Source organism: Chaetodon auriga, chromosome 1, assembly GCF_051107435.1.
Source record: "Chaetodon auriga isolate fChaAug3 chromosome 1, fChaAug3.hap1, whole genome shotgun sequence".
In the NCBI taxonomy this organism is placed as follows: Eukaryota; Metazoa; Chordata; class Actinopteri; order Chaetodontiformes; family Chaetodontidae; genus Chaetodon; species Chaetodon auriga.
The window spans coordinates 7475687-7502306 of NC_135074.1; the positions used below are offsets into that span (position 1 = coordinate 7475687).

General features: G+C 41.6%; 2 protein-coding genes across 2 annotated transcripts in view; one reads left to right on the top strand and one right to left on the bottom strand.

Moving 5' to 3' along the window:
- cep89 (centrosomal protein 89) overlaps positions 1-26620 on the top strand; it is a 55362-nt gene that overhangs the window by 27051 nt on the left and 1691 nt on the right. Inside the window, exon 17 of the mRNA XM_076738117.1 lies at positions 17857-18005. Coding sequence (XP_076594232.1) covers positions 17857-18005 — 149 coding nt within the window. The remainder of the gene's footprint in view (positions 1-17856; positions 18006-26620) is intronic.
- LOC143325242 (E3 ubiquitin-protein ligase RNF182) lies at positions 184-17888 on the bottom strand. The gene is made up of 2 exons (XM_076738239.1): positions 17728-17888; positions 184-3508 (listed from the first exon to the last, which is right to left on the bottom strand). The coding sequence occupies exons 1-2, from the start codon at positions 17789-17791 to the stop codon at positions 2763-2765; spliced, it is 810 nt and encodes a 269-aa protein (XP_076594354.1). The 5' UTR covers positions 17792-17888; the 3' UTR covers positions 184-2762.

Sequence of the window (26620 nt, forward strand, 5' to 3'; positions counted from 1 at the left end):
GTAACAGGTGGTATTATCATGATTTGGTGTGAAAGGGGCATCCTGGAAAGGAACAAACACATTGTGTCCCTTTGAGTTTAATGAGACAGACTATGCGAGATTAACCTGTGATGACAGCGGTGTTAATTTTTAACATTCAAAAAGCGGACTGAATCAGTAGGCATAAAAAGCACACAAGCAACATATAGAAAATAATTCTCCATTTATTTCATTGTCTAGTAGCTTCTGTAATCAGTCTTTTGTGTGGCACTAAGCTTAGATCTGCAGTCAGTAGGTCATAGACGGAAACACAGGAAACTATGAAGGTGTGGGTACAGAGACAGGTAGAGAAACAATGGTAGAAAGAAGCTGACAAAGGAAAGGTCAGAAAAGAATATATATATGACATTACTGCAGGAATTCATTGGATTTGCAGCATTTTATAGATATATATATCCATCTATATATATCAGAGAATGAACAGGACTTGCGTTGTAGAGGAAGGGTACAGCACAAAATTAATGTTGTTTTCCAAAATGCTACATTTCCATTTTGAGGAAAAATATCATTACCTGAAGTTTAACATTGACTATATCTAGCAGTTTTCACCCCAGGGCCCTCAGTTATCAACATTGTACAGAAAAGGTTCTAAATTGATTCCAAAGAATAAAATGTAGAATGCTCATGAGTCCAAGAAATTGTCAAAAGAGCATAAATGTTCTTGATTATTGTTCGAACCCCTGAAAGTAATGACATTGTTAAAAGCCATGAATTCTAAACCCCTCCGCTCATGACCAGAACGTTCCACCGACACAATGAAACATTCTGAATCGAAGTCTGTATCTTTCCTTTAAAGTGCTGCTGGAAATGTCACTCATTGCTGGGCACCAATGCAGCAATACAGGATGTCCACAGTAAAATGGATTTTTGGTCCCAGAGCTACAAGAAAAACTACTTTTTGGAAGCCACAGGAGGAGCTTAATACTACAGGAGAGTTAATCAAAAATAGCATTGTTTTTCTCTACGTGATGTGATGTACTGTGCAAACCATTTGAAATTCCATAAAAAAAAGTTAAATATCACCATAGTGTATTGTGACCTTTCTGTTAGAAGTCCTAATGCCAGAGCGGTACAGGCAGGAGAGCATTTCTCTGACATGCAAAAGAAAATGAAGATGCCACATAAATAATGCGCTCAGCCTTGAGGTGCCACCCAACAACAAATCCCGATAGCTTTAGGAAGGCAGTATGTGCGCCATGACTTCCAGCATGAGGGTAACAGAGGATTCATATAGACATACTGTACCTTTAGCCTAAAGAGCTCTTTACAACCAGAACCACACAATACAACCGAACAGCCTTACTGTTCTATCCACCAAAAAACTGAATGGAAAATGTGTTGCTAAACATTGAAATAGTATCAAAAAACCTGAGATATTCATCCAGTTTATGCCCCACATGCAACAAATCAATTCCACACGACAACCTGAATGATGTGTGTCTGTACTTGAGGCAGGGGGAGAGAGGGAGAGGAGCACATTCAATAAGCGAAACTAATGACTCATCACGTGTCTGCCCGAAGCTACTGCTTTTACAGTAAAAGTATTATAGCCATCAATCAATTAACGGTTCATTTGGTCATTTAGATTTTGTCCAGGCTGAAATGTGCATTCAACTTTACATTTTCTTCCTTTCTTGGACCACTTGTTATGGTAAAAAAATCCAGCTAAATGGACAGTATTTTCCTGTAATACTCCTTGCATTGTTCAGCAATGCAAAGGAAATGGAAAATCACTATTCTTGCCATAACTAATTCATGTTCAGAGTTACCTGTTACCTTAACAGAGACAAGTATCTTGTAATATGTAGTGCTGCCATGAATGCTGGCTAATACGTGTGAAAAACACTGACTAAAATACAAAGAAACGGTTTGATTTGAAAACTATTTGGCAAAATTTGCACTGTCCATCAGTGTCAAAGACGTGCCTTTAATTTTAACTGGGGCCAAAATCAACCACAACATTAATTTTCCTCTTTTTTCATTGGCATCTGTCAATTATCCAGTTATGTTTAAATGCAATTGTTAATTAACTTAATAACATTTCAAGAAAACCAAGATATAGACTATTAATTTAGATTAAAAAAATACTGAATTGTTCATTCCAGATTGCTCATGTGGTCCATTATATAAATGCCCTTGCCATTTGATGTATGTCATTTCATTTGTAATTCTTTTCCACCAGAAACTGTACCAAAATATACAGACATGCTAAGGGAAAATCTGAAAAATGGTAAATCCAACTTTTAACTTAAAACTGACTGCATGCAACATTTTTGTTGGTACACAGTGTTGATAAATGAGGACCCACGACTTAATCAATGCTATCGTTATTTAAGTCAAAGATTAAAGGTCTGCGCTTAAATGTTATGTTAGACTAGGTCATACACACAACACAGAACAAATAAAGGTTACAGAAATATATCAAAGAAATGTAGGTAAAGGCGCTGCTCTACCCAACAGCATTTCAGCAACTCTGTTCCTGTCGGCCAAACTGGTTTTTGTGTAGCAACAGTTGGCCTTACAAAAGCATAGACCAACAGTAAAGGCAGTCTTCTTATGTCTTTTTACTGGCTCATTATCTTCATGAAGGGAATCGACTGGTAGGCTTGTAAGGCCTGTGTAGGAGAGTGCATCATCTTCACCTCAAGAACCCCGTCAAATACCTGCTTACTCCAGCTGGCCTCATCCCATCCTAGATCCACCACTTCACAGGCAGCATCCTGTCAGCCCCTGGAGGAGCAGTCACACACACCCTGGCACAGACACTGGCAGAACCCATAGACCAGGCAAACTGTGAGGCTTGATGGCACCAAGCTAACACACACAATGCCCAGTGTCACCCTTTGGATCACCAACAAGTAGATTCCTAGAGGCAGTGAGCCAAAGTATAAGAAACCCAGCAGCCAGACCAGGATGCGCGGGACATGATTACAGAACTTGGACATGGCATCCTGATCCGCTGGCCCATTGGAGCCCATTGATACTGAGTCAAGGCTCTGCTCGGCATAGATGTCAGAGCTGGCATTTCGGCTTGGGGAGTGCTGTGAGTCCCTCTGCACTTCCATTATAGTGATGACCAGGCAGTTGGAGGAGTCGTGAGACGGGCTGGAGGAGGAGAAACTCTTTGGAGTCAAGACCACCTCCCCGTTGTGGTCGGAGCTCCATGATTTGTCTCGCATTGCCAAGTGGGACATGATATTAGCATCGTCAGGCAGGGCTGACACCTCATACTCTGTGATCTCAGTTTGGTGTCGGCAAAAGGGGCACGAGATAAAGCCCGCCCCATCAGCAATGTCCAGGATCTTAAGGAGACAGCGGGTGCAGACCCGGTGCAGGCAGTCCAGGATCTTAGGCTTGCGGTTGTGGGCATTGTAGCGTTGGTAACAGATTTTACACTCTAATTCCTCTGGTGGAGCACAGTCCTTCTCCTCTATCTCAGCCTGAGGAGAGCTCATCTTCAAGTCATTTTCTGAGGAAGGAGAGAAAAATTTAGAGGCAGAGACATATTGAGAAAAAAAAAGACGGAAGGACATTGGTTTTTATCTAATGCAGCATTAAACACAACTTTGAACAGAATGTTACAAGTCTCACTGAAACAGGTAGATTTTTCGGAATATTGTTATCTGCTATATTGTTGCCAGTCAGGGAAAGGTCAGGGATCTGCCTTCTTCTCTGGCTGCTTCTATTCTCTGTACCTACATGAATGATTTATGGTGTGGGATTTGGATCAGGGTGTCATCCCAGAGCCCTTTGTGGCAAAGCAAGAGCCAGTGATGCTATTGATATATGGGGAGAGGTAGGAGAGACAGCTGTGCCTTCAACATTTTTTGTTGACTTTGTAATTTTGTGTAGAATACATGGTTGTTGCAGTTCTTCATTAAAATAACTGGACCCTGAAGTGAAGCCTTTACATTTTTACTTTTAGTTTTTTTTATTTATTTGTTGTCCATTGGATGATATATAGCCCTGTTGAACTTGTCTGTGTGGTTTGTTCAAGCAATACAGTGTCTTTGTTAAAAGCCATTCACTCCTATTATCTGTATACTAGAGTATGTGAACACTGACATTGAGCAGCAACTCTGCTGTTTGCTTTAGCTAGAAAAAACATATCATCACATAGGTTTAACATAGGTTCAACACAATAATAAAGTTTACACACCAAATAGACTCGTGTACTCTTACAAGTAACCAAATTTTGCCCTGAAAAACCCTGAGAGAACCTCAGCTTAACTTCTGTTAAACAGGAAATGTAACTTGACGAGAGCTTCTGAAAGAAGCTCACTGAGCATCACCCTGGTTGAGAATTCAAGGGCAACAGCACAATACACAATGATCTACAGGAAAATAATATGAAGGACATTGCTGACTGTGGATGTGTAAATCCAGCTAAGATTCTAAAGATGGAAACCTGTGCGATACTGGTTCACCCTATGAAAAACACCTGTGCTTTGTCATGATGTTAGAATATTCAGCACTTTATTCTCCCGACTCATTAAGTTTGCAGGACCTAACACACAAATCTAGAAAATTACCAAATAATACAAACCAAAACCAAAACATACAACAAATACCAGGCCATACAATACTTCCACAAACATTTGGTTATGATATACTGACCAAATCAATTTCCACCATTACTGTCACAGTTTTGTTTCCCTCATGATATGTCTGAGCCATGATGGGGTCTCTGAAAGCACCACCAGAGGTGAGGCCTGAAACTCTATTCTTTAGTCGAGCGAAACGACCACACTGGATTTCTTACAAAGTCCCTGAGGGTTGTGAAATTGGTGTGATCACACAAAATGATGAATGCTTAGCAGCAGGCTTGCGGTTTTCCCTGAGCCATTTCATGTACCCTGATCAACTTGGAATATATTGGACAGTGGACGGAATGACAAACACTTTCCACTCCAGCTATTGACGGCATGCGTGGCCCAGTGGTGCTGCTGCTTGTGTAAGTGTACTTGTGTACTGTGTCAAAGATGTGTCCCAACTGCAATCAGCATGGTGGTAATCATTTTTAAGACTGTTATTCCTGTGTAGGTGTCAGAGGTATCGTAGGTAAATGAATCTCACATGAAAATTCTGTCAGTGTAATATGTTTTTAATTATTCTTCTTTTAAAACGTATATTGATTATCTCATCAACTAAGTTACAATATGACTTTGTTCATAGAGAAACAACCCAGTCTCTACTCTTACAGTAGAAAATGAGTTCCATTAAGTCCATCAAGGATTAAGTAGACAGCCTTGGATGTGCTTTGTGTTAAAAGCCCTATTCTTTACATAAATTGTGTGCTTATTTTTCTGGGCTATTAAAAGTGAATGAAGTGGAAAGCTCTACAATATCATGGATAGACTTGTTTTTAAAGCTCCAGCTTCTCCAGATTGAAGTATTTATTTTTTTATGCTTGTCTTGAAATTGCTGGCAGCAGATTAAATATGAATCCCAATTTTCTACAGGCAGAGAAATACCCAATAGTTTCTTTTTATTAACTAATGCCAGTATATGACCGTGTGTGTATGCATGGGCCCTAGAATACTGCCACCACACGTGTGCCAGAAAACCCACATGATGTTGGTTGATTTCACTGTCAGTTGTGCCAGGACAGGCATGAGATTAATGAACACGTACTGTGTCTGCTACTGAGCCAACAGACAGGAACTGTTGGATTGTAGTCCTAGTTTAAATGATCGTGTAAGGCCATGGTTGATTCCACCCATCTTGTTCTGGGGAGCCATCCCATGGTCAAGTGAGCAGCTGAGGTCTGAATCTGCAGTCAAGCTGCCAACTGTCAACAGCATTAGCCCTGTCCACTTTCGAAACATATGGGACTTGTTTGCTGCTGTTTGTGGTGTGAGGATATGATGATCAGCCACCAGAACATGCTGATGTGGGCATCCTGTACCTAAAGCATTGTCAGTGTTCCTTTTACTTTTTTATGAACTATTCTGTCATGTATTCCCCAGACATGACAACCAGCAAGGACAGGATCACAGCAGTGTCTGAAGCTGGACTTTCAGTCTTTGCTCAAGTCTAGTTTTATTTGGTTAAATTCAATTTGATTCAATTAAGGTTAAAAAGATTTTAGTAAACCTTAGAAAGTGCCTTTGTGTGCTATGATTGCAGTTACCTCATTCTTGTTGTTATGTCTTACTTACTTCTTACCTCTATATTTGGTCATTAAAAAGTCCCCCTCCCACCCCGAAGATGCTATATAAAGAAAAGCCAGTCATTCATTCATTCATGGCCATGAAATATAGATTGAATAGGTGGCTGTTGCGCTGGCAATTGCCCAGCATGCCTCTCTCTGACTGTTAAATATTTTAGCCACCAGTCTGTTACGTTAAAAAGCCTTCTGAAACATGTCACACAGATGTCACAAAGAAGCAGCTTTTGCTGCATCAATCCCAGGAGCAGAAACTCCCAATTTTCCCCTGAAGTTCCAGAAAAATAAATGTTGTAGAGAAAGGGTGCAGCACTGAGATTGTGCAAGAGACAATCCAGCTCCTTGTTATGCAAAATGTAACAGGAATTTGAACGTGGACAATTGTCCATAAAGCTATCCTGTGGAGTTTACATTGTAAACAAACATTCAGCTTTTTTCCACAAAGAAGTTTTTGTGTCCCTCAGGCCTAACAATGTCTTTCTCATCTCATAAAACATTTGCCAAGTCTTTTTTGTGATGTTTGGAAAGATTATAAGTATTGTTTACATCAACTTATTTTCTCCTTTTTGTGCTCTTTTATTGGCTCATTGCTACCTCACTTGACACATTACCTGTGCTATACTCAATATCCCTTGCTGCTCTGCAGTTGCGAGAAATGTGCATCCAGTTCAGAGTTTCCAAACATGCAGACAACCTCCATTTATCCACTTCACACATAGTTAAACTGTGTACAAACCAATCTCACACATTTACAACCACAAAAATGGTCGTTAGCTTATGTTGGTAGAGCTAGACACTGTGGTTTGAATTGAGTAATTACATTTCTACATGTGCCATTGTGAGGTTCCTGTCAGATAGGAGGAACATTACAATATGTGCAAAGCTATTGATCACCACAGCCTACCCAATCTGCAGACCAACCAGATGTGTGGTCCAGAGCAGCTCAGGAATGTCGTCATCTGGGACAACACAAGTTTCCCCTGGGCTGCTCTGGTTCAACAAACTTTTCTGCCTTTCCATTCTATCTGCTGCCAGATTCTCCATTTCTCAGCCTTGAAATTGTTTTCAGCTTGGTGTTGGAAGGTATATGAATAAAATCCCCATTGGAGCATACCCTTACTCCTTGCAATGGAGTAAGGCTGGTGTGATGAGCTGCCAAAGTATATTAGGACTGGCTTAGTCATGCCAGGCAGTGCTTTCCCTTCTGCAATGCAGTCTTGTGGTTGACATGGTCCAGTATTACTGACTGCACATGCAGAATGCTTACTGTATTTCCTTTTTGCCAGTTGTTTGCTCTGTATGATGAATACTTTGTAAATCCATCTGTACACCATGATACTATATATACATTAAAAAATGGTACATCTACCTAAAACCTACATAAACTAATGTTCTGTTAGTTCTTACTGGGCATGATGGTCACTGTGAGTGGTGAGATGGTACAGAGGGACAAAAGTACCATGGATATCAGTGGCTGATCAAGGCTGGACAGAGGGACAAATGACAGAGGACTCATATAGGAGTATACCAGTACATTAAAGGCTACAGGTGTATTGAGAGGTGATAGAAGAGTTGAAAGACAATAGATGACCAAGGGAGTGATAGTGTGGTTGAATATCAAATCAACCTCTTTGTCTAGTCACAGCAGTGGCATAAATTCCACATGAAGAGTGACGAAATGTAGGAGAACAGCTTCCAAGTGTTGCATTATGCATGTAATTATGTGTGGTCTGATTGACTGGTGTGCAATCTGGCTTATTTAACTGGCTGGTTGACTGACTTATTGACAGGTTGAATGACTTATCAGTAGCTGGTCTCCAGAGTAAGTATGTTGAATTTGAAAAGTGTAACATTGATCTGAAAATGGTTATGTAGCTCCACGATGGATGAGGAATGAGAAGTAGCACAGGGGAGGGGGTGGACCAAAGCTGACATTTGAAAAGGTCAGCTTTTCAAAGAAAACCAAGTGCAAGTTACATCAACACATGGCATGTATCACATGGAGAAGCAAAAACATTTAACCTGTGTGAAATACTGAGGAAAAAAATGAAAAACTTCAGAGGAAAAAAAACAAGACTTTCTGTGACTGTGAGATGTCACCACAACATATAAGTTATCAAGTTCTCAAGGCAGGAATAGCAGGAAATACCTGCTACCTGACCTCATAAACATCCATAACAGGGCCCTATGTCGTCCTTAAGTCAATCAAGGTTCTCATGGGAATGTGGCCTGCTTAAATGCGTTTCATTTAGACTAGATTTCATTTAAAGACTGCTGTGCATATCTGTCCTAACACCCTCAGATGGATTTAGAATCCCGTTCACTTTATAAAAAGAAAGGCCTTAATACAGTCTAGTAGCAGTTGTGGGTAGTAGGTGCTTGTACTAGATACTGAAGGATGCACTTCCCATGCCTCTCTCTGCATTCTCTGCAGGCAAAATCTGAATCAATTTTCAGACAATACCAGCTGATTATACTGTATATTACACACAAGGTGCAGCCAAAAAAAAGAATTTGTTGCCTTTGAGTTTGCATTGGAGTGCAACTACATTGGGATTCATCAGTTGTCTCATTGCCATATATACATCCCATTTGACCATCTGCTGGACCAGTTGCTGTATGTGTGTCAATCATTCCTCTGCAGGGCTCTTACTGTATAAATGTCTGTTTCCTAATGAAATCCGATGCTGATTTCACACATGCAGTTAGAATGAGGCTGTCCTCCCAAGAACGTGTCAGCAAGTGCCCAAAAATGGCTTATTTTAACCCAAACCGTGACCTTTCCCCGAAACCCAGAACTTAACTGAGTCGTTGCATAATTTGTCACATTATAACATAGATTTTGGAAGGCACTGGCAAATTATCATCCTGGCAAAAGGGACGTCAGATGAGAAAATGGCAGTTAAAAGGGCAGTAAATAACAGCTTATTTTGACATTCAAGTTGGAGGAGTTTTTGGTCACAGCATGTACCTCTGCCCCTGAGTCCCTACCAACTTTGTTTATGCTGTTTTGGAGCTGATCCTAGGCTCTCATAGGAGGGCAAGAGGAGAACAGGTGGAAAATCAGTAAGTGTGGTGGTGGTGGTGGTGGTTATCCTCCCCATCCCTTATGTTCTCTGCTCCCTGTCGCCTCCTCTCTTCTCCCCCTCTTTCAGTGTGGATTGCTGATGATAGCTTTGACCTTTGCTGTCAGAATATCTGCTTGGTGAAGCTTCTCTGATTTATGCCATTGATCCAGAGGATTATGTTCATGCTGCTGTTGGCAGATCTTTCATCCTTGTTTACAACAATTAGGTGTAAAAACAGAGCAGTCTTTTGCTAAACTTCCATCATTCTTTTTTAACAGTTGACCTGTTGAAATTAAAAAAATGAATAAGTTTAAACTCGACTGCACTTATTTGAAGAGCAGCACAATAGTACTCATATACATTTGACTACATTTATCCATATAGATAACACTCCTACTGTAAATGTTTGACAGTAAAGATAAAATAATCTAATCTAATAATAAAAACATGAACATTGTAGAAGTTGTATGTACAGTAAAAGAAACAACCACACAAATATCTGCGCACCACTCCAGTGTATGTCCATCTAAGTTTTTACAGAAACAATGCCTTTGTTCAACTATAATATTTCTTGTCTATTGAAATATTTGGAAAATATTAAATAAAGAGATGTGAAAAAGCTGCATAATTTATTTATGGGACATTTAAACATAATCTGATGACCTGGCTCATTGCACTCTTGGCAGGCATCATCATATAAAGGTGGATTTTTTACTGTGCGTCAGGGAGTTCCTGCAGTCCCACCAAAGAAGTCTCTGGTGTATGAATAGATTTATAGCACAGTATTGAATTGAATTTATTAATTGTGCAACCAATGCAACATTAGATGGATCTGTAATATTTGTAGGTCTGCATTCTTTCAATCACTTTGTGATACTGAACAACAGTGGGAGAATTTGCCAAACACAACCTGGTGTGCAATCATCACAAACCTGAGTTAATCTTATTAACACCATTTTATTCACTGTGATGGAGAGCAGCGATCACTGATGGGCTTTGCTAGATAACAATGTGCTTGTGTATGTAACTGAAAGAGGAGATCACTGGGCCTTTCCTCGGTCATATTTCTTGTGTAGTCTATGTGACGCTGTCACTGAAGCTTAAGTGTTATGACCCTGAGTCATGTGGTTTGTGGTGAAGAAGTCAGCTGAGAGTTCGTGTACAGTAGCCCACTAGCTGATCCAGCCGCTGTTGACAGTGTGGCCTGTCAGAACAAGCATCATTAGATGCTTGTTTCCAGTAAACTGGAGAAAGGCTTAATTGTCATGGGGTGGATGACTGAGCACTGCTGCTTCAGGACAAGGAGATCTTGGGTTTCAATCTAATTAAGCTGTTGTCTGCATGTTCTTCCTATTTTCATGCCAGTTTACATTTGGAACACCAGTTATTCTCCATGCTAGAGGAGGGCTCTGAAAGTCCTCTCAGATATAGAGCTGTTATTGAAGAAGCTTCCATGTTTTCCAGTAAAAACATGATGGCACCCCTCCTGCCACTGCAGATGACAGTGGCAAAGTGAGTGTGGTTCCTGGTCTCATGTCCTGCACATCTATCTCTAATTGCTGCTGCTGATTGAGTGGACTGCTGTTCAGATTTAAGCCACAGTAACCACAGCATCCACATCGTTATGGCAGTGCTGTGCCATGTCGCCTCCTAATCAAAATGTACAACATAAAGGTGGAACATTTCTGAGAAGCAGAGACAGCAGTAGCAACTGCTATCTGTAAGCACCATTAGGCTGCCAACAGCTCTGCTTTGCAGAAATACACAGCACAAATTCCAGATACTGGAAACAGATTTACCTTGTTATTCTACATTCATCTCTGAATGATTATATGTCAGCAAAGTGACAAACAAATAAATGAGAAAGAGCCAAGAGGGTAAACACAGAACCAAGCTATCAGCCTCTTAAAAGCTACAACATGCTTCACAACCATTAATGCTACCAAAGACTATCAAACCATCAGTTATCAGTGCAGCCAAACACTGGCAGACCATTAGCATGTAACCAATCAAGCCCAATGCAGCCATTTGTATTGTTTTACGATCCGCAAGGTTTTTACAGTAGCGCTCACTCAAATCATATGTTGTCATGTGCCCAGGTATACTAACAGTTTGCAGTTTGCTCCAACCTGACTGAAGTAGACCTCCTATAGACAGACATGTCAGTTCACGTATTTAAGACTTTGACATTAGCAGGTGTTAATTACATCTCAATCTAAGGTTTACTTATCTTACTTCTTTCATTAGATTAACCCCATAGTGTTATTCTTTACCATTGCAAGCCAACCTCCAAACAAACCTCTACACATCTGTAGACTCTTCACACCACAAGAGCTTCCCTCCTCAGCAAAGGTCAGAGAGTTTTTAATAGCAGAGTCTTGTGACAGGTGGCAAATGAGATCCTCTGTGACATTGAGTTTTACACTGAACAAGAAATGTTAGCTGGTCTACAGTTTTTCAACCTCCCCACTTCACGGTCATTCTCACTTCGGAGCCTGCAGTAGGTGAAGCAGTTGTAGCCGGTCAGTTCATCTCACTGCATTGTCCTTTTTGTTTCACTGTGCTCCCATCCGGTGAAACCTACTTGTTTCTTATTAGCTGCAGTAACATTAGGTGTAGACTGGGGACTCAAGGAGGAGAATTTTGCCCACCTGTGTAATTGCTTCATTACTTCTACTGTGTGTTGTTTTTCTGCTAATGACGCAGGACAGCCAGTTTCAGCAGAAAAGGTCAGTCTGTTTACACATGCAGCGCTTTGTAGCTGAGAGGTTGGAGTTATTGCTGCAGGGAGTTTAAACATTTGGATTTGTGAATGAATTAATTGTATTAAAGGGTACACTGTGGTTGTGAGGTGTTAATTGGAACGACAGCAGAAAGGAGAGGAGGATGTATATTCAGCAGCCTTTAACACAACCTCAAGGTTCACTCTGCATGCAGACTGTTGGGAGCAGTTGTTGGCTCCAGCGCAAGTCGTATTTCAGCAAAGGCAGAACATATGGCAGTACTTATGCATGGGGGGCTTCAGACAGGTGGTGGCACCCAAATGATCAACTTTAGCTGACTTGTCATGGACAGACAAAAGAACCAGGCGAGTGGTCACTTTACAAAATACATGGAGCAAAGCAAACTGAGGAACACGTGTTCTGAAGATGTGTTAAAAAATAATGAAAAACATTAATTTAATACAACTTTTTTTCCCCACTGAAGTGTAGGATACAAAATACTTGTCTGCTCTGAATTTGTCGAATATTTGCTGGTACTGTGTGGAGAAGGTCAGCCAGTGTCTGCAATAAACCTCGGAGGACAGATATATTGGTTTGGCATTGCTCAGCTCAGCTTGTTGTGAGGGCTAAATGTCACCGCTTCAGCTGGGCTGATGCTGGCGCTCTGCTGCCTCCCTGGGGGGTTGATAGAGATTCAGGCCAAGCTTGGGAGACATTTTGCTTTCCAGATTATAGTTCTCCAACAGAAATTGCCAATTTTATTCATTACTGAGCACAACTGGGAATTAGCGTATTGGTTGGGGAGAGTGCTTGGGCCATATTCAACCCAGCCATGGGCCCAGTGTATGATGGGACTACATTCAGATAAGTTCTCCATGAATATTTAGAATCCATTTGTCAGCATGACCTTGTAGGCGCCATGCTAAGACAATGTCGGTATTCTTGAACTTTTGTTGAGTGCATGAGCTAAGTTTTATCAAAAATGTTTGACATTGTGAGCTGCCCCATGTCTTCAACTTCTATGCATTTGCACTGTGCACTAGACTGCGTGTTGTCAGGTGATTCATTTTCCTTTCACAAACTTCAATAAATACATGAATGAATTGAAAAATATGAAGAACTATATTGATAGTTTTTGGACTACCCTTTGACTACTCTGCCAAAATATGTGAAACACTTCTGCAGCCAACACAGCAGAGGAGAGCCAGGCCCACAACTCAAAGATATTTAGAATTTTCGAACTGCTGTTCTGTGATTACATTACATATTGTATATGGATTTTTTTGTAATTATGCAGCCATTGCCAAGGGGGAAGTGTTCACAGCATGACCAAACTAGCATGGGCATTAAAGCTAGGTAACATGTAGAAAAGTAATTTTTTGTTATATTTGCTAAAGCTGTCCCTATGCCCAGACAGCAGTACATCAAACATGTAATCTGTGAAAAAAAAAACGGCTCCATTGGTCCCACCTACTGCTCCTACTGCGATTTGCAAGAATCCACCGCGCCCAACACAAAACAACCAATCAGAGCCAGAGGAGCATCTGAGGGAATGTCTGACATCTGTCAATCACTACACACACACTGCAATCCGCCCCCTCCCTCTGCTCATGCTGCCGGCTGCCATTCAGTCAAACAGCTCTGTGAGCGGCGTCAGGAGGCTAGTTTTTTATTTCTTATTTAACCTTTATTTAACCAGATAAAAACCCATTGAGATCAGGATCTCTTTCACAAGGGTGACCTGGCCAGGAGGTCTGTAGCACATGTCATAAGAGCAGTTACAAGGAAGTGATAGTATAGAATAAAACATACAATTTTAGAGATGCAGTAGTGTTTTCAAGTGCAGGAGCTTTGACAACAACAACAAACAACATTTTATGATTTAAAACACAAGCACTGTTCAATGGTCTCTCACTGTCTATCCCTCAGGATAGAACAGAAGGCTGCAAGTGGAATAAGTTCAGAAAGCTTCAGTTCGGCCTGTAGAGTATTCCACGCAGAGGGGGCAGCAAAGCTAAAAGCTCTTTTTCCAAATTCTGTCCGTACCCTAGGAACAGAAAAAACTAATGAAGTAGAAGAGCACAAGGCATAGCAACTGCTTGTTTTCTGCAGTAAAGTGCACAAAACACAAGTGAAAGCTGTGGCGGAGCAACAGTCACCAGCAAAGGAGAAACTGCCCAAACCACCGCTGTCAACAACAGCATGTACGGCTAAGACAACAAATAACCAGAAAGCTAATATAGTGATTGTTACAGTAACACTCTGCAGCGCGTACGGTGTGTTAGCGATTGTGATGTAGCGGCTGGGCAGAGTTAGCTCATTTCTGATGCTAAGGCTAACGTTACTGGTTGTCACGGCAGTCGCGCAGACACCACACGGAGGAGGGGCTTGGAGGCAGGACATGAGTGCAGCGGAGAGGGAGGGGGAGTGACGTGGAACATGTGTTGGTTCAAATTTTCAGGCTCAGTCTGCTCTCCTCCATCTTACCTACTGCAGCTTTAACACAAGCATCAGTCAACAGGTTTTATGAAAAGGCACCCATTTTGATTGAAGTAAGGATAACAAGGATAATGTTACGCTTCCAAAGCAACAGACATACCAGCAGGATGAGCTCCCAGCTGGTGTTCCATCTGCACTCAACTACTGCTACAAGAGTCTGGTTCCTTCCAGACGTCAGATAGGACTTCCCCATCTCTTGGGTAAATGTTCATTTTTTGGAAAATGGTGAAAATCCACATGTCTACTTTCGCTTCTTTTTTGGAGCATAGGGGGATGCTACACAGTCGTGATGGTTTACCATTGGCCGCATTATTGTTTACTTCATCTACTTCTAAATCTAAATCTGAAACTAAGCCTGGCCTAGCACACTGCAAAATAAATAGATTTTATTATGAATTGATTTTCATACTGCATACTACTAAGTGCTATTCTACTAATATATTACGGTGTGAAAATCAGTCGTACGTAGTAGGCGGTTCCTATCACAGCCTCAGTTTCACCCAGTGTTGGCAGTTTCCACATAGATCTGTGTACCTGCAGTATGAAAGTCAGTTGAAAGTCCTTTCAGTCCTATGGGAACCTGTATGATCTCAGATTTTTTTTTCATCCCTGAATTTGTCTGGAGTTCGTTGAAAAATATGAACTTTAAATGGAGGATTTCGGACAGACCGTATGAACTGCATGCCGCAACAAGTCAGCATGAAAAGGAATTAGCTAACAGGCGATGATGATTATATAATTAGAAATGCATTAGTTTACCTAATTTAACAGTTTTGCTTGTGAATTTGAATAATGTTATTTTGCTAAAAAGTACAAATTGAAGTTTTATAAAACTGGGCGTGAACATCATTCCATTTTTGCAATTTTGATAATTCATCGATGAAGCTCCATGTGCAGAGTTGATGAAAAACAGACAGAATTAGCTTCTCTCCCATGTTTGATGTTGTAAACTCACGTACTTCATCAGACTGCATCCAGGAGACGAGAGTTTTTGAAAAGTCTTAATAACATTCTGAGTGACATGCGTCCTTCTGATGTTGTTGAGAGTTGCACACATGCATTACTGCAAACCTTTTCAAATAGAAATGAATTCTAGAGAGTGTAAGTGTAACGCTGTTTATTAAAAAGACATTCATGCTTTCAGAAATGGCTTTGTCTATTAAGTGATATCAAAATCAGGTTTTAAACGTATGGCCTCGATGCGGCCTTAGTGGCTTCAAAGAAATTGCCCTGTTTGTGGCCAAGTGGCCGTGCCCGTAAAATTCTGAAATTCAAGGCCTCCTGAGAAATCAGAATCAGAGCTTTTACTCAACATGCCAGTGTCAGTAAAACAAGAGATGGTCTCAGGTCTAAGCCACAATCTAAACATCATCAAAATGTGCCATGCATGGAAACCCCAAGAGTGGCACTAACCATGAGGCAACTACCACTATGACAAAATAAATGATATGATACAGAAAAAACCTACGAAAGAAAAACAAAACAATTCACGTTGCACCATGTAACATATTTGATCTATGTATAAGGCAAAGTGTCTGTGATAAAACAAGCTGCATCACGGTTGAGCTTCTTGGGAACTGTGACATCTTATACATCAGGAGACAGTGAGGTAATCACATGATCTAATGGATGAGATAGGCACAGAGAGGTGAGGGCAGGTGCACTTTAAATATGGATATTTAAATATGGACTATTGGTCTAGAAAAAGGTTGTTTTTTTCCACCTGTTTGCAACAGTTTCACCCATTTGGAGGAAATGTGACATGAGGGTATGGAGAAAGAAAGCCTATACGACTGTCTCCCCGTGTGAACTCACACACAGGAGCAGCAGATTCTCTTCAGATGCACTGCTTTTCTCTGAATATGTTTGTACACAACCTGCTCAACTCCAAAATGTGTTTTACCCACTTTCATATTCATTGAGTCCTTTATACCAAGAGCAAAAATCATTTTACATGCTCTCAGCTCTCAAGTGTGTCCCAGGCAATTAATTTCTTTTCTTCATCAGATGGCCTCTTTGAGAGCGAGCTCTCTTTCTAAACTGAGGCCCAAACACACAAATTCAAAAAGGGGAACAAGGCCAAAGAACAAATCATAGAAAATGTGAAATATTATTGCTCTAAAGTCACAGAGGTAATGATGTTCTTCTAGTTTTAAGGGGTGTTTAACAGGTGGGTCACACACAAACCTAATAGGAGTACAGTTATGTAGGTGAGACCAGCAGTTTATTTCAGCTACCTGCTGCCCTGTTGCATGTGAACACTCTGCCTATCATTCAAAAGCAACAAGCAGAGAAACATGTAGCCGCTGTCTCCTTGATTGTGAGTGGTCGCCTGAAGAAAAGCATCTTTTGGTGCTTTTTCTGAAAAAGGTTTTATGAGGGGAAGCCACATGTTGTGGTTGCTTCCTGTTGCTCTCTGTGTACAATAGAAAGCAGTCGGGGCTAAAGTCTGCTTTGTACATGCACATCATGTTTGGATAATTACAACTCACCAGTCCTCTGATCTGGTCTCATAATCACTAGCTTTAAAAGAAGGGGTCAGATAGCTTCAGAAGCATGGCCTCACAGATGAATCAGTATTAAACCCATGTGTTAACTGCTCATGTACAAAATGTCTCCTAATCAAATCCAGAGCAGCCAGCTGATTGATAATCCACGATTCTTCAGAGCGAGGAGCTCAAAACAACTTGTTTTAACCTTTATCGAGCAGACTGATAAACTCCTCACACACAAGTAAAAAGCTGGTTGAAGGCAAGCGCACCCCAGCTGTCATCATACAGAGCTTGTTTTTCTGATCACTAACTCTCCTCCAGTGGCAGAGCATCAACACTCAGCATCACCCTCTGTTCACTTCATGCTCCTCTGCCACTCTCACAATGTTTTCTTTCATTCATTCTGTCTTTACTTCACTGCTCCTCCTTTTGCTATTTATTATGTCAATATGCTTCAGCTGCTGTCATCTAGTCTACATAATAAACATGTATTCCACTTATATGAATGTGTGTGTGTGTGTGTGTGTGTGTGTGTGTGTGTGTGTGTGTGTGTGTGTGTGCTGCTCTACATAGTAGTTCTGAACTGCAACAACTTAAGTCTAAATCTGAACAGAACTATTATTTGCTGGCCACATGCACACACCCTCCAAACAAATAAACAGCAGATGCATGCACACCATCCTCTCTATAGAAGAGCTGCAGGTTAGTGTGTGTGTGTGTGTGTTTGCGTTCCTCACCTTGTCCCAATGTGTGTGTCTCCCCCTCCTCCACTCCAGTTGTCTCTGCTGCGCTGTCCTTCATGTAAATCCTCCTCCTTCATAGCAGCACTCCACAACTCATTCCTGTGCGTGTGTGTGTGTGTGCAGGTGTACCGGACGCAGGCGTCAAACAGACTGGCAGTGTTGGAGGAGGCGGCGGAGGGGAGGACAGCTTCTTACCAGAGGGAGATCCTTCACCTGCAGAGGCTGCTAAGAGAAAGACAGGAGGCTGAGGAGAGACTACTGCAGTCCAAACGGTAGGAGGGGAGTGAGGAGGAGAGAGAGAGGGAGGAGAGAGTGGAGGAGAAACGGCGGGAGGCAGGCAGGCGGAAAAAGGGAGGAGGATACGGAGAGAATGTGTGAATGAAAGGAGGACGAGAAAGAGAGAGGAGAGGGTAGTTTAAAAAAAAGGAGGGAGGCCAGAGACAGAGAGAGGCAGCAGTGAGGTGTGCAGAGCCGGTCGTGTCACACAGCAATTACAAGAAACAGATGTCTACACAGCCAGATCGCTTCCAAGCTTTTTGTAAACCATTCATGTTTTTTCCCTCATAAAAGAATAAACCGGATTTCACCAAGAACGGCTGCACAACACTAGTGCTCAATCAATACATTTGCAGGCCAGCTGCAGTGCAGAAATGCCAAGATTTTGGTTTTTTGAGGTGTCCCAGTTATGTAGATTGCCCACCAGAGACAGGTTTAATAACAGATATTTTTAATTTATGATATTTTTATATTAACAATGAATCAAATAGCTGTGTGTGCATGTGAATGTGGTCGCTCATAGTGATGCACTCACAGATGATGAGACCTTACCGATTACATTCACTGTCACCACTCTCACAGCCTTGTTTCCAGCACCAAATGAAACACAATGCTGGCTTTTAGCTGATGAACTTCAAATTGAACTTAGATTCATCAGGTGGCCAGAAACACCAAATGAATGCCAGTGTCACTGTGTGTCATAATTATTTGCGAACACATTCACCTTATCAACTATCAAAATGTGATAATATAACATGTCGTTTACAGTTGCTTGCGTGCCCCCACAGGGCCAACGGATCAGTTGAAGAAGGCTGAGGGGATCTTTATTGAAACTGTTGGCTTATATAATGTGTTTAGTTCAGTTAACAGATATTGACAGATTAGTCATTATTGGATTTTTTTTTTAACAAATACCATTATCTGTATCAGACTGGCTTTATACAACCCAGTGCAACTGAGAACAGTACAACCACACAGCGTGGTAATGCAGCAACAGGCACAATGTTCCACACGCTACAACGCATCAGTTTTCTAAAGCAAGACATCAACGCCTTTGCTATTCTCCCCAGTTGGGGGGAATACGGGTTCAGAAGATAGCTGCTGACACCCCCGTAAACCACTGTACACAGCAGATAACACAGCTCCGTCCTGATTTTCTCTCTCCACACTTAATCAGTTAACCCCTCAGGACCATCCATTTCTACCAATCCTCTAATCCTCACTTTGAATTCTCATCCTCAGACACTGGATTGCTGGCGGTGGAATAACTGCCTCTGCTTTTCAACAGGTGTTGCAGAAATAGTGCCTGAAGCTTTTATGTTTTAATTACAGAGAAAGGCTTACTGCTGTGACAAACAACATAGGGCGGTGTGTAGTAATTGGTTTGGATAAATGCACCAAAACCAGAGAAAATAAATGTATTTTATACCGTACATCTTGTATTCATTGCTATGTAAGCAGAGTCGTTTTCTTGTATACATACATATATATTCTTGATTATTTAGATGTCATACTTGATGCCAATATGTCAGAAGAGTAATCTTGTAAATGAAGGCTGCTTACACATAAATGATATGGGCCGGATGAGGGAAGCACTTTCAGCCAGTCTGCAGTTGCACACACCCACAATTACGTGAAATGACAAGTTGGTTGGCAGTTGGTTATCGGAAAAAATGAGAAATGTCACGTAGTCAACCGTTTAGGTTGTGACCGCTTTTTATTTACGTATTCTTTTAAGGTATTCTTCCTGCTACAGTGTGACATCCTTGAAAAGCCCGACTTGTACTTTGTTGCTCCTGAAACAGTCTACCACTTCCCCCTTATTCCCTTGTTGGTATGTCTGTTTTTAGCCTGGCCTCTGGGCCCGCTGCCTGCTGCTATCAAATGAAAGCAAGCTAATCAGATTGTTAGAAGATCCTGTCCTGCTCTGCCCTGAGGGCGTCTTAATGACAAATCACACGCCGCCACGCCATCACTCACACCACTAACCTAGTGGCTTTATGACACCACAAACCGCTGCACTGCCGGCTTTGTGGAACTGCCAGACAGGCTTTACCAAGCATGCGCCCTACCCTCAACCCTGTCAGTCATCGGAATGCATGTGGGTGAAGCCCGACTGACCTTCGGATGATGGAGGCTAGTGCGGGCTAGTTTCCCAGCCACATGTGACATAGTGTAGCTGTTGCTACAGTTGCAGTTCTTGTCCTACTTGTGATTTTTGGAAAGCCAGGTTTGCCCTGTTCTCAGCTGGAGCATTAGTCGGCTGAAGTCAAACTTCTCACCTCTACACAGAGGAAAAATCCATTTCTGCCTCATTCTCTTTTCTCTCTGATCCACTGATTTGTATTCTGCCCATGCTACAGCGGCAGAGATGCTGATAGGATGTGATTGCTGCCTGCCTGCCGAGTTCTGCGGAGCCTCCAGACACCAGGAGCTCAGGAGGGAATTGGACCTTCAGATAACTTTTTTTCCCCTCTAAAGGCAGTCCTGTTTTCCCCTCACCCAACCACAAGTGACAGAAAAACCTGCTCCATATGGGCAAAGAGTGATCTTATTAAAGGCAGCTGAAGTTTCTAGTGTATTCACATCTTGACAAACAGTTCTGCTTTCACTGAATTCCTTTCAAGTTCGCTGGCTGAGAGCCTGATTATGTAATCCATTTGCAGTACATTGCAGTAGAATTTGTTGTGGGATTGAATGAGCTCAGTATCTTGATGGATTAGAGTTGGTTGAAACTGGTGGACTGAGAATATACTGAGAGTGATGTGAGAGCGTGTTCATATTGGCTCCAGAATATACGTGACATGGTTTTATGGATGTTTGTAATACATATAGAATATTTGTACGTTCCACTTCTGATTCTTTAAAAACAGTGTGTTGTGGTTTAGACACCCAGAGGGAACGGCCCTGGTCTATTAAAGACACTGTAAACTTTTTCATGGTGAAATCGTTTCAGCTTGCTGAAACACTGATTCAGTTACAGTTCAGCCTTTGTTCTTTCGAGTGTGTTTGAACTTGTGGTTGCTGCAGTGCCTCTCCTGCTTTCACACACTGGAAAATAAGCAGTGTAAATCGCTGACATTATTTTATGCTAATGGTGTACACACTTGGAACCCGATGCATAATTAATGCAGAGGCCCATGAATTCAGATAAACACATTTCAGTAGTGCTTAATTATTATCCCTTGGTTTCTCACCAGGTCCAGGAGTGGTTCTGAGTCTGCAGCATCCAGCAGAGCAGAGGATCACAGGATCACGCCTCTTTCTCTGCTGCTTTTGTGTTACTTGATGCATTATCTACTTTGTTTCTTATTAGCTGTCATCATGGGTTGGCTGAAAGGCACAGGTGCTGCATTCCTTGCGAGGGTCGTGTAGTGTCCAAGTCCTTGGACAGTAGTAAGAAAACATAAAAAAAAAAAATAGTAAAATGAAGCATGAAGTTGACAGTGGCGGGTGGTGATTACATGGCAACCTTTGCAAAAGTAAGTACTATGTGTTTTTTGTACTGGTTACTCTCCTGCCTCTCTCTACAAGGTTTATTTGGTGGGTTGAAGCAGGTAGAGGGTGAAGTCTGGCAGTGACGCACAGTAGGAGTCCACTCAGATCACATAGATAATCTGTAATCTGTTTGTAGAGCTTCAGACAACACCTAGAAGCCATATATGAACATACTGTATGGAGAATACATCCAGGACAGAACACCTTTAATAGAAATAATATGTTTCCCAGCAGAGGCTCAACGTCAAAGATAGATCAAGATATTAATCTAAGAAACGCTAAATTCAGTTTAGTTAAGCCAGTGATGAGCAAATGTTGACAAAGCTGACTGTTACTCAGCCACAGCAGATATCTGTCATGTATTTGTACTGAAATGCTGCACTCCTTCTCAGTTATGGAACACAAGTACAAAGGCTTGAAGTGATAAGTGAGCACTGATTGTCTGACGCTGGTGCTCGTGTTGTTCCCTGTGTCTGTCTCACAGCTAGACTTGTCTTATAATCCCCACTGCTCTCAATAACACTGAATAATGTTGGTGTCTGTGCTGACGGGGCAGAGATGGCGAGGTGGGAGGAGTTCTGCTGCAGAGTGACAGACCAAATCCTGAGATGGCTGCAGCTTACTGAAGCTAGAATTATAATGGAGATATGCTAGGGCCCAGCTACCCCAGCAAAACACGCACACACACACACACACACACACACACACACACACACACACACACACACACAGGCAGTCACGCTCTTATAGCTGCGAGATTTATCTTTGCATTCTGTCTGTGTAGCTTCATGGGAAACTATGATGAGTGTGGTTGCCATGGGTAACGCATGTGTGCATGCTGTTTGGGTTGGAGGTGATTAGTAGACGGCAGAGTTTGTGAGGGGGTTCACTCAGGGGCAACAAGGGACAACGTGTTTTCAGTCCGTCACTTAAAGGAAAGTCATGAATTCATCTTAACTTTGTTAATATTCAGAGTATTTGTGAGAGAACAACTGCTTGTAACTGCTTGGACTGGGTCTCTTACAGAGGTCTTTGTGCCTTGTGAGTAACAACTGATGCAGCAGGTGTTATGTTGAGGAATCCTAGCACATCCTGGATTAGAGATAACACACATCAAGGAGTTTATCCTTTACAATAAACTTGATACTAACATGGAATTTACGATGTTCTCAGCTAAGTTTCGAGTGTTAGCGTGCTAACATTTGACAGCTGATGGGAATGTCATCGTTTTGCAGGTATTTGTTGAGAATCCAAAGTATTGGACAAATTCAAATTTTGACCTGATGATGGCGTTTGACGAAAAGTTCATCCTTACAGTTCATCCTGAGGGGGGCACGATTGTCTGTATGGCAACCCATCCAATATTTGTAGGGATGTTTCACTCCAAACCACAAATCTTTGACCTTGTGGTGGTGATAGAGGAAGAGTCAGGGGAACACCAAGGTCAGGTTGCTTTGTCTGGTAACTACAAATGTGTGTCGAAAACTAGCTAAACTAACATTATTACAATAGTAAACCTGTACATGCTCATACTACATCAGCATGTTAGCATTGTCACTGTGAGCATGTTAGCACACTGATGTTTGCATGCAGCTCAAAAAAGCCACTTTGCTGAGATTTTTGCTAGTTGTGCTGCCACTGTAGGTTCCCCTACATGCATGGAAAGGGAGGGGTGAGGTGAGAGCGTTGCAGTCTGCAACTTCACCTCTAGATGCCAGTAAATCATACACACTGGACCTTTAAGACTGAAGAACACACATAAAAGTAAATCCCCTTCTCTGAGCATCATGAGTGGTGTTGAATCAAGCTAAATTGAGTCATCATTAACACATGTATGAACCCAGCTTTACCCTCTTCTAGCTTTGAGTCAGAAGGTGGAGGAGCAGCACGTTCATACACAGATTAGTGTGTACCTTTCTTGTAAATTGGGATCTATAGCCTGTCCCTTCATTTTCAATGCACTCGTGCACCGTTTGTGCTACACTGATGTCCCCTCCACTATAATAAGCAGCTAAGTGAGTCCAGACAGGCCTGCTGATTGCCTCAGCTGCTGACGTGTGAACGGCGTATGACAGAGAGGAGCTTTAATGCATCAGTCATTATAACAATAACAGCACACACAGGTAGTTACGTGCTGTGTCATTGGAGCTGTTATTATTTTTCCATTATCATGATCCCTCCCTTCTTGCTCTGTGTGAAATAGTAGGTGGTTAGTTGATTCATCCACCATGCATGGACTGTACTTGTCACATTGTTGTTGAAGATGCACTTTGAAAAGAAACCAACAAGCGTTGACGTAATGAGAGGTAGTACATGACCAGATCACACCAGCGTAATTCTACACACACTGCATTGCCTCAATATGTGTCTGCAGGTGTGTGTGAGTGTGTGCATGTGGGTTGGATATGGTAGGGCAGGAGAATAAAGTGGATAAGTTAGAATAGCTCTATATTTTAAATGATGATTGTGACTGAGGTTTCAGTGTTACTCTGCTGCTGCTAATGGAAGAGTTCCACAGAGCACAACTGGTCGTTTTAAGCAATAGATTTGGAACCATCAGATTTGGAAAAAAGTAAATAAAAAATAAACTAAAGTGTGGCTTTCTACACCCCAGAACTTACTGGGCCATCTTTGCTGTCTAAGGTATCTAAAGGTAATCTAAGGTATCTCCTCGGAGTGAAAGTTCATTTTTGACCTTGAATAGTGACAAAATAATCTTAACTCAAGGTCCTTTTACTGACTTCTGAAGCTTTACACTCAACCTCACAGGCCTGGAGTCAGTCAGTGAACCAGTCATCCAACCCACCTGTTACCACATGACCAAACTAAGACAACTCTACCATATGTGGCTGATGAGTTTGATGGTGATGAAGCATCTGTTTCCATGATCAGGACTGTGGTTTATTCTCCAGTCTGCACGCTCAGCACAGTCTAGCTCAAACTGTGACACATAGATGATGTGTTATAACAAATACTGTGAAGGCTGAAGCCTTTGTGCCTTGAACACTTTACAGCCGGTGGACCAAATATCTGCTCCACTGCAGAAGTCACATTCAAAACACGTTCAGTACATCTGTCTGACAGGGTCTCAGTATTTTTAAGCCCACAAAGGTCAAACTTATTTTCTGTTAAAACTATTTTATCAAGTGTTGTCTTATAAAGTCTTCCTCTAGTTAGATTATTATTCATATAATGGTTAGGCAGAGTTTTCTGGGGGTTAAACTCCAGATTACAGTCGGGTTGTTCATTGTTGGACAAGGGCCCTCTGGACAAAAGCTTGGCAATGGCATAACTGCGAAGTGCATAGAAACGATGCACATTTTGCATGGTTGAATTATTTTCCTCGACTACATTTGGTGGGAACTGACTCAGACTCAAAAAGCTGATCTGGAAGAGCGCCTGAGTTTTATGGAATCAGGTGAGTTTGAGACTTCCAAAGTCAGAGCCTTTAACAATCATCCCACTCTGACAGTTATTCCCATATAACCTGAATGCAGAAACGACCTGGCAGAGCTCAGTGATTGCTGCGTCATTTAGAAACACTCTAATCTTTCCTGCATTGTGCCTGAAGAGTTCATTTGATAGCTCCTTGCTTACACCTCAATAACACGAAGCAGAGCGTTGCAGCCAGTGGGATTTAAAAGCATTGAGGATACTGAGTTTAACAAGCTTGATGTTTTATTTAAGAAGGTGGCGTTCTGGCCACAGTTTCACATGTTTGTGTGTGCAAGAGAGCTTTGAGGTTCCAGTGAAATCCAGTGTGGATTGCTGGAACACAATAATCAATCAGTGCATGTCGTACACACCAGTGATAGTTTCACATAAAAACTAACGTTCTGTTGCTGAAAACCCAAGATTGTCAGCAAAATCTAATTACCTGATCTGTTGAGCCAAAGGGTTCTTATTCAGCAGATTTCAGCTAAATGTGGTTGCAAATTGTTGATATGACAACAACAAACAGACAGGCGGGGTGAAAGGAGTATCTACCTCCAGCTTTTTTTAGCGTAGCTTATGTGAAAATAACACGTTGGAATCCAGGCAAAGAATGTATCAGAGGATCAATAAGAGTTAGTAAATATGGCTATTAGTACGATTGGTAGTGCAGTCAGTACTGTTACCACTTTGACATGACAGGGAGGAGCTGAATGGAGCTTTAATAATCAGTTTGGTCAGTAACAGGTGAATGAAGCGGAGTTTTGTGGACTTCCTGTTATGACCAGCAGAATGCCAAACACTTTGCACGCTGTGTAAAACATAAACTGAATGTGATCGTTTGCTAACCCTTTCTGACATATGCTCAACTGAAAACAGCACAAATACAATGCATCTAATGTTTGACCTCATCAGCTTCATTGATTTTTGTAAATATCTTCTTATTCTGAATTTGATGCAGCAACACGTTTCAAACAAGTTGTGACAGGAGCAACTAAAGACTGGGAGAGAAGTGGAATGCTCCAAAAACACCTGTTTGGAACATTCCACAGGTAAACAGGTTGATTGGTAACAGGTGATGGTATCATGTATAAAGGACATGACTACATTTGTTAAACTGCTGTCTGTACACAGTTCATTTGGAAATGATTCCATTCTGTCTGTTTTCATGTTTTACACAGCGTCCCAACTTGTTTGGATTGGATTGTGAGGCTCTTGAGGTGCAATGCAATACAACAAGGTGTATTTCTAATATTTAGGCCACTCCATTTATAACCATGAGGGTGCATTTTTGGCCTGATCTTTCTGAGGGTATCTTAAAGCATGATATGCTATTTTAAAAAAAGATCTCTTTCAGTCTCACTGCATACTCCTGCCCCTGCATTTTGCTCATGCTTTCATTTTGTAGTCCCACCACTGTGAAATCAGACCAAACCAACAACAGCCAGCAAGGAACATCACAGCGTGATGCTCCTTGCTGCTGTGGGCCTTTCTCTATTTCAATTACAAAATACAATGCCTCAGGCACTACTTTAGAAATAATTGGGAACGGAGATGCAGCCCAGCGTTTTTGGCTGAGGTGGAATAAGGACTCAGCAGTCGTGAGCTGCTCTTCTTCTGCACAATCTAGATAGAACTTTGAAATGGAGCCGTGTGAGCTGCTGCAGCCCTGTGCTGTGAT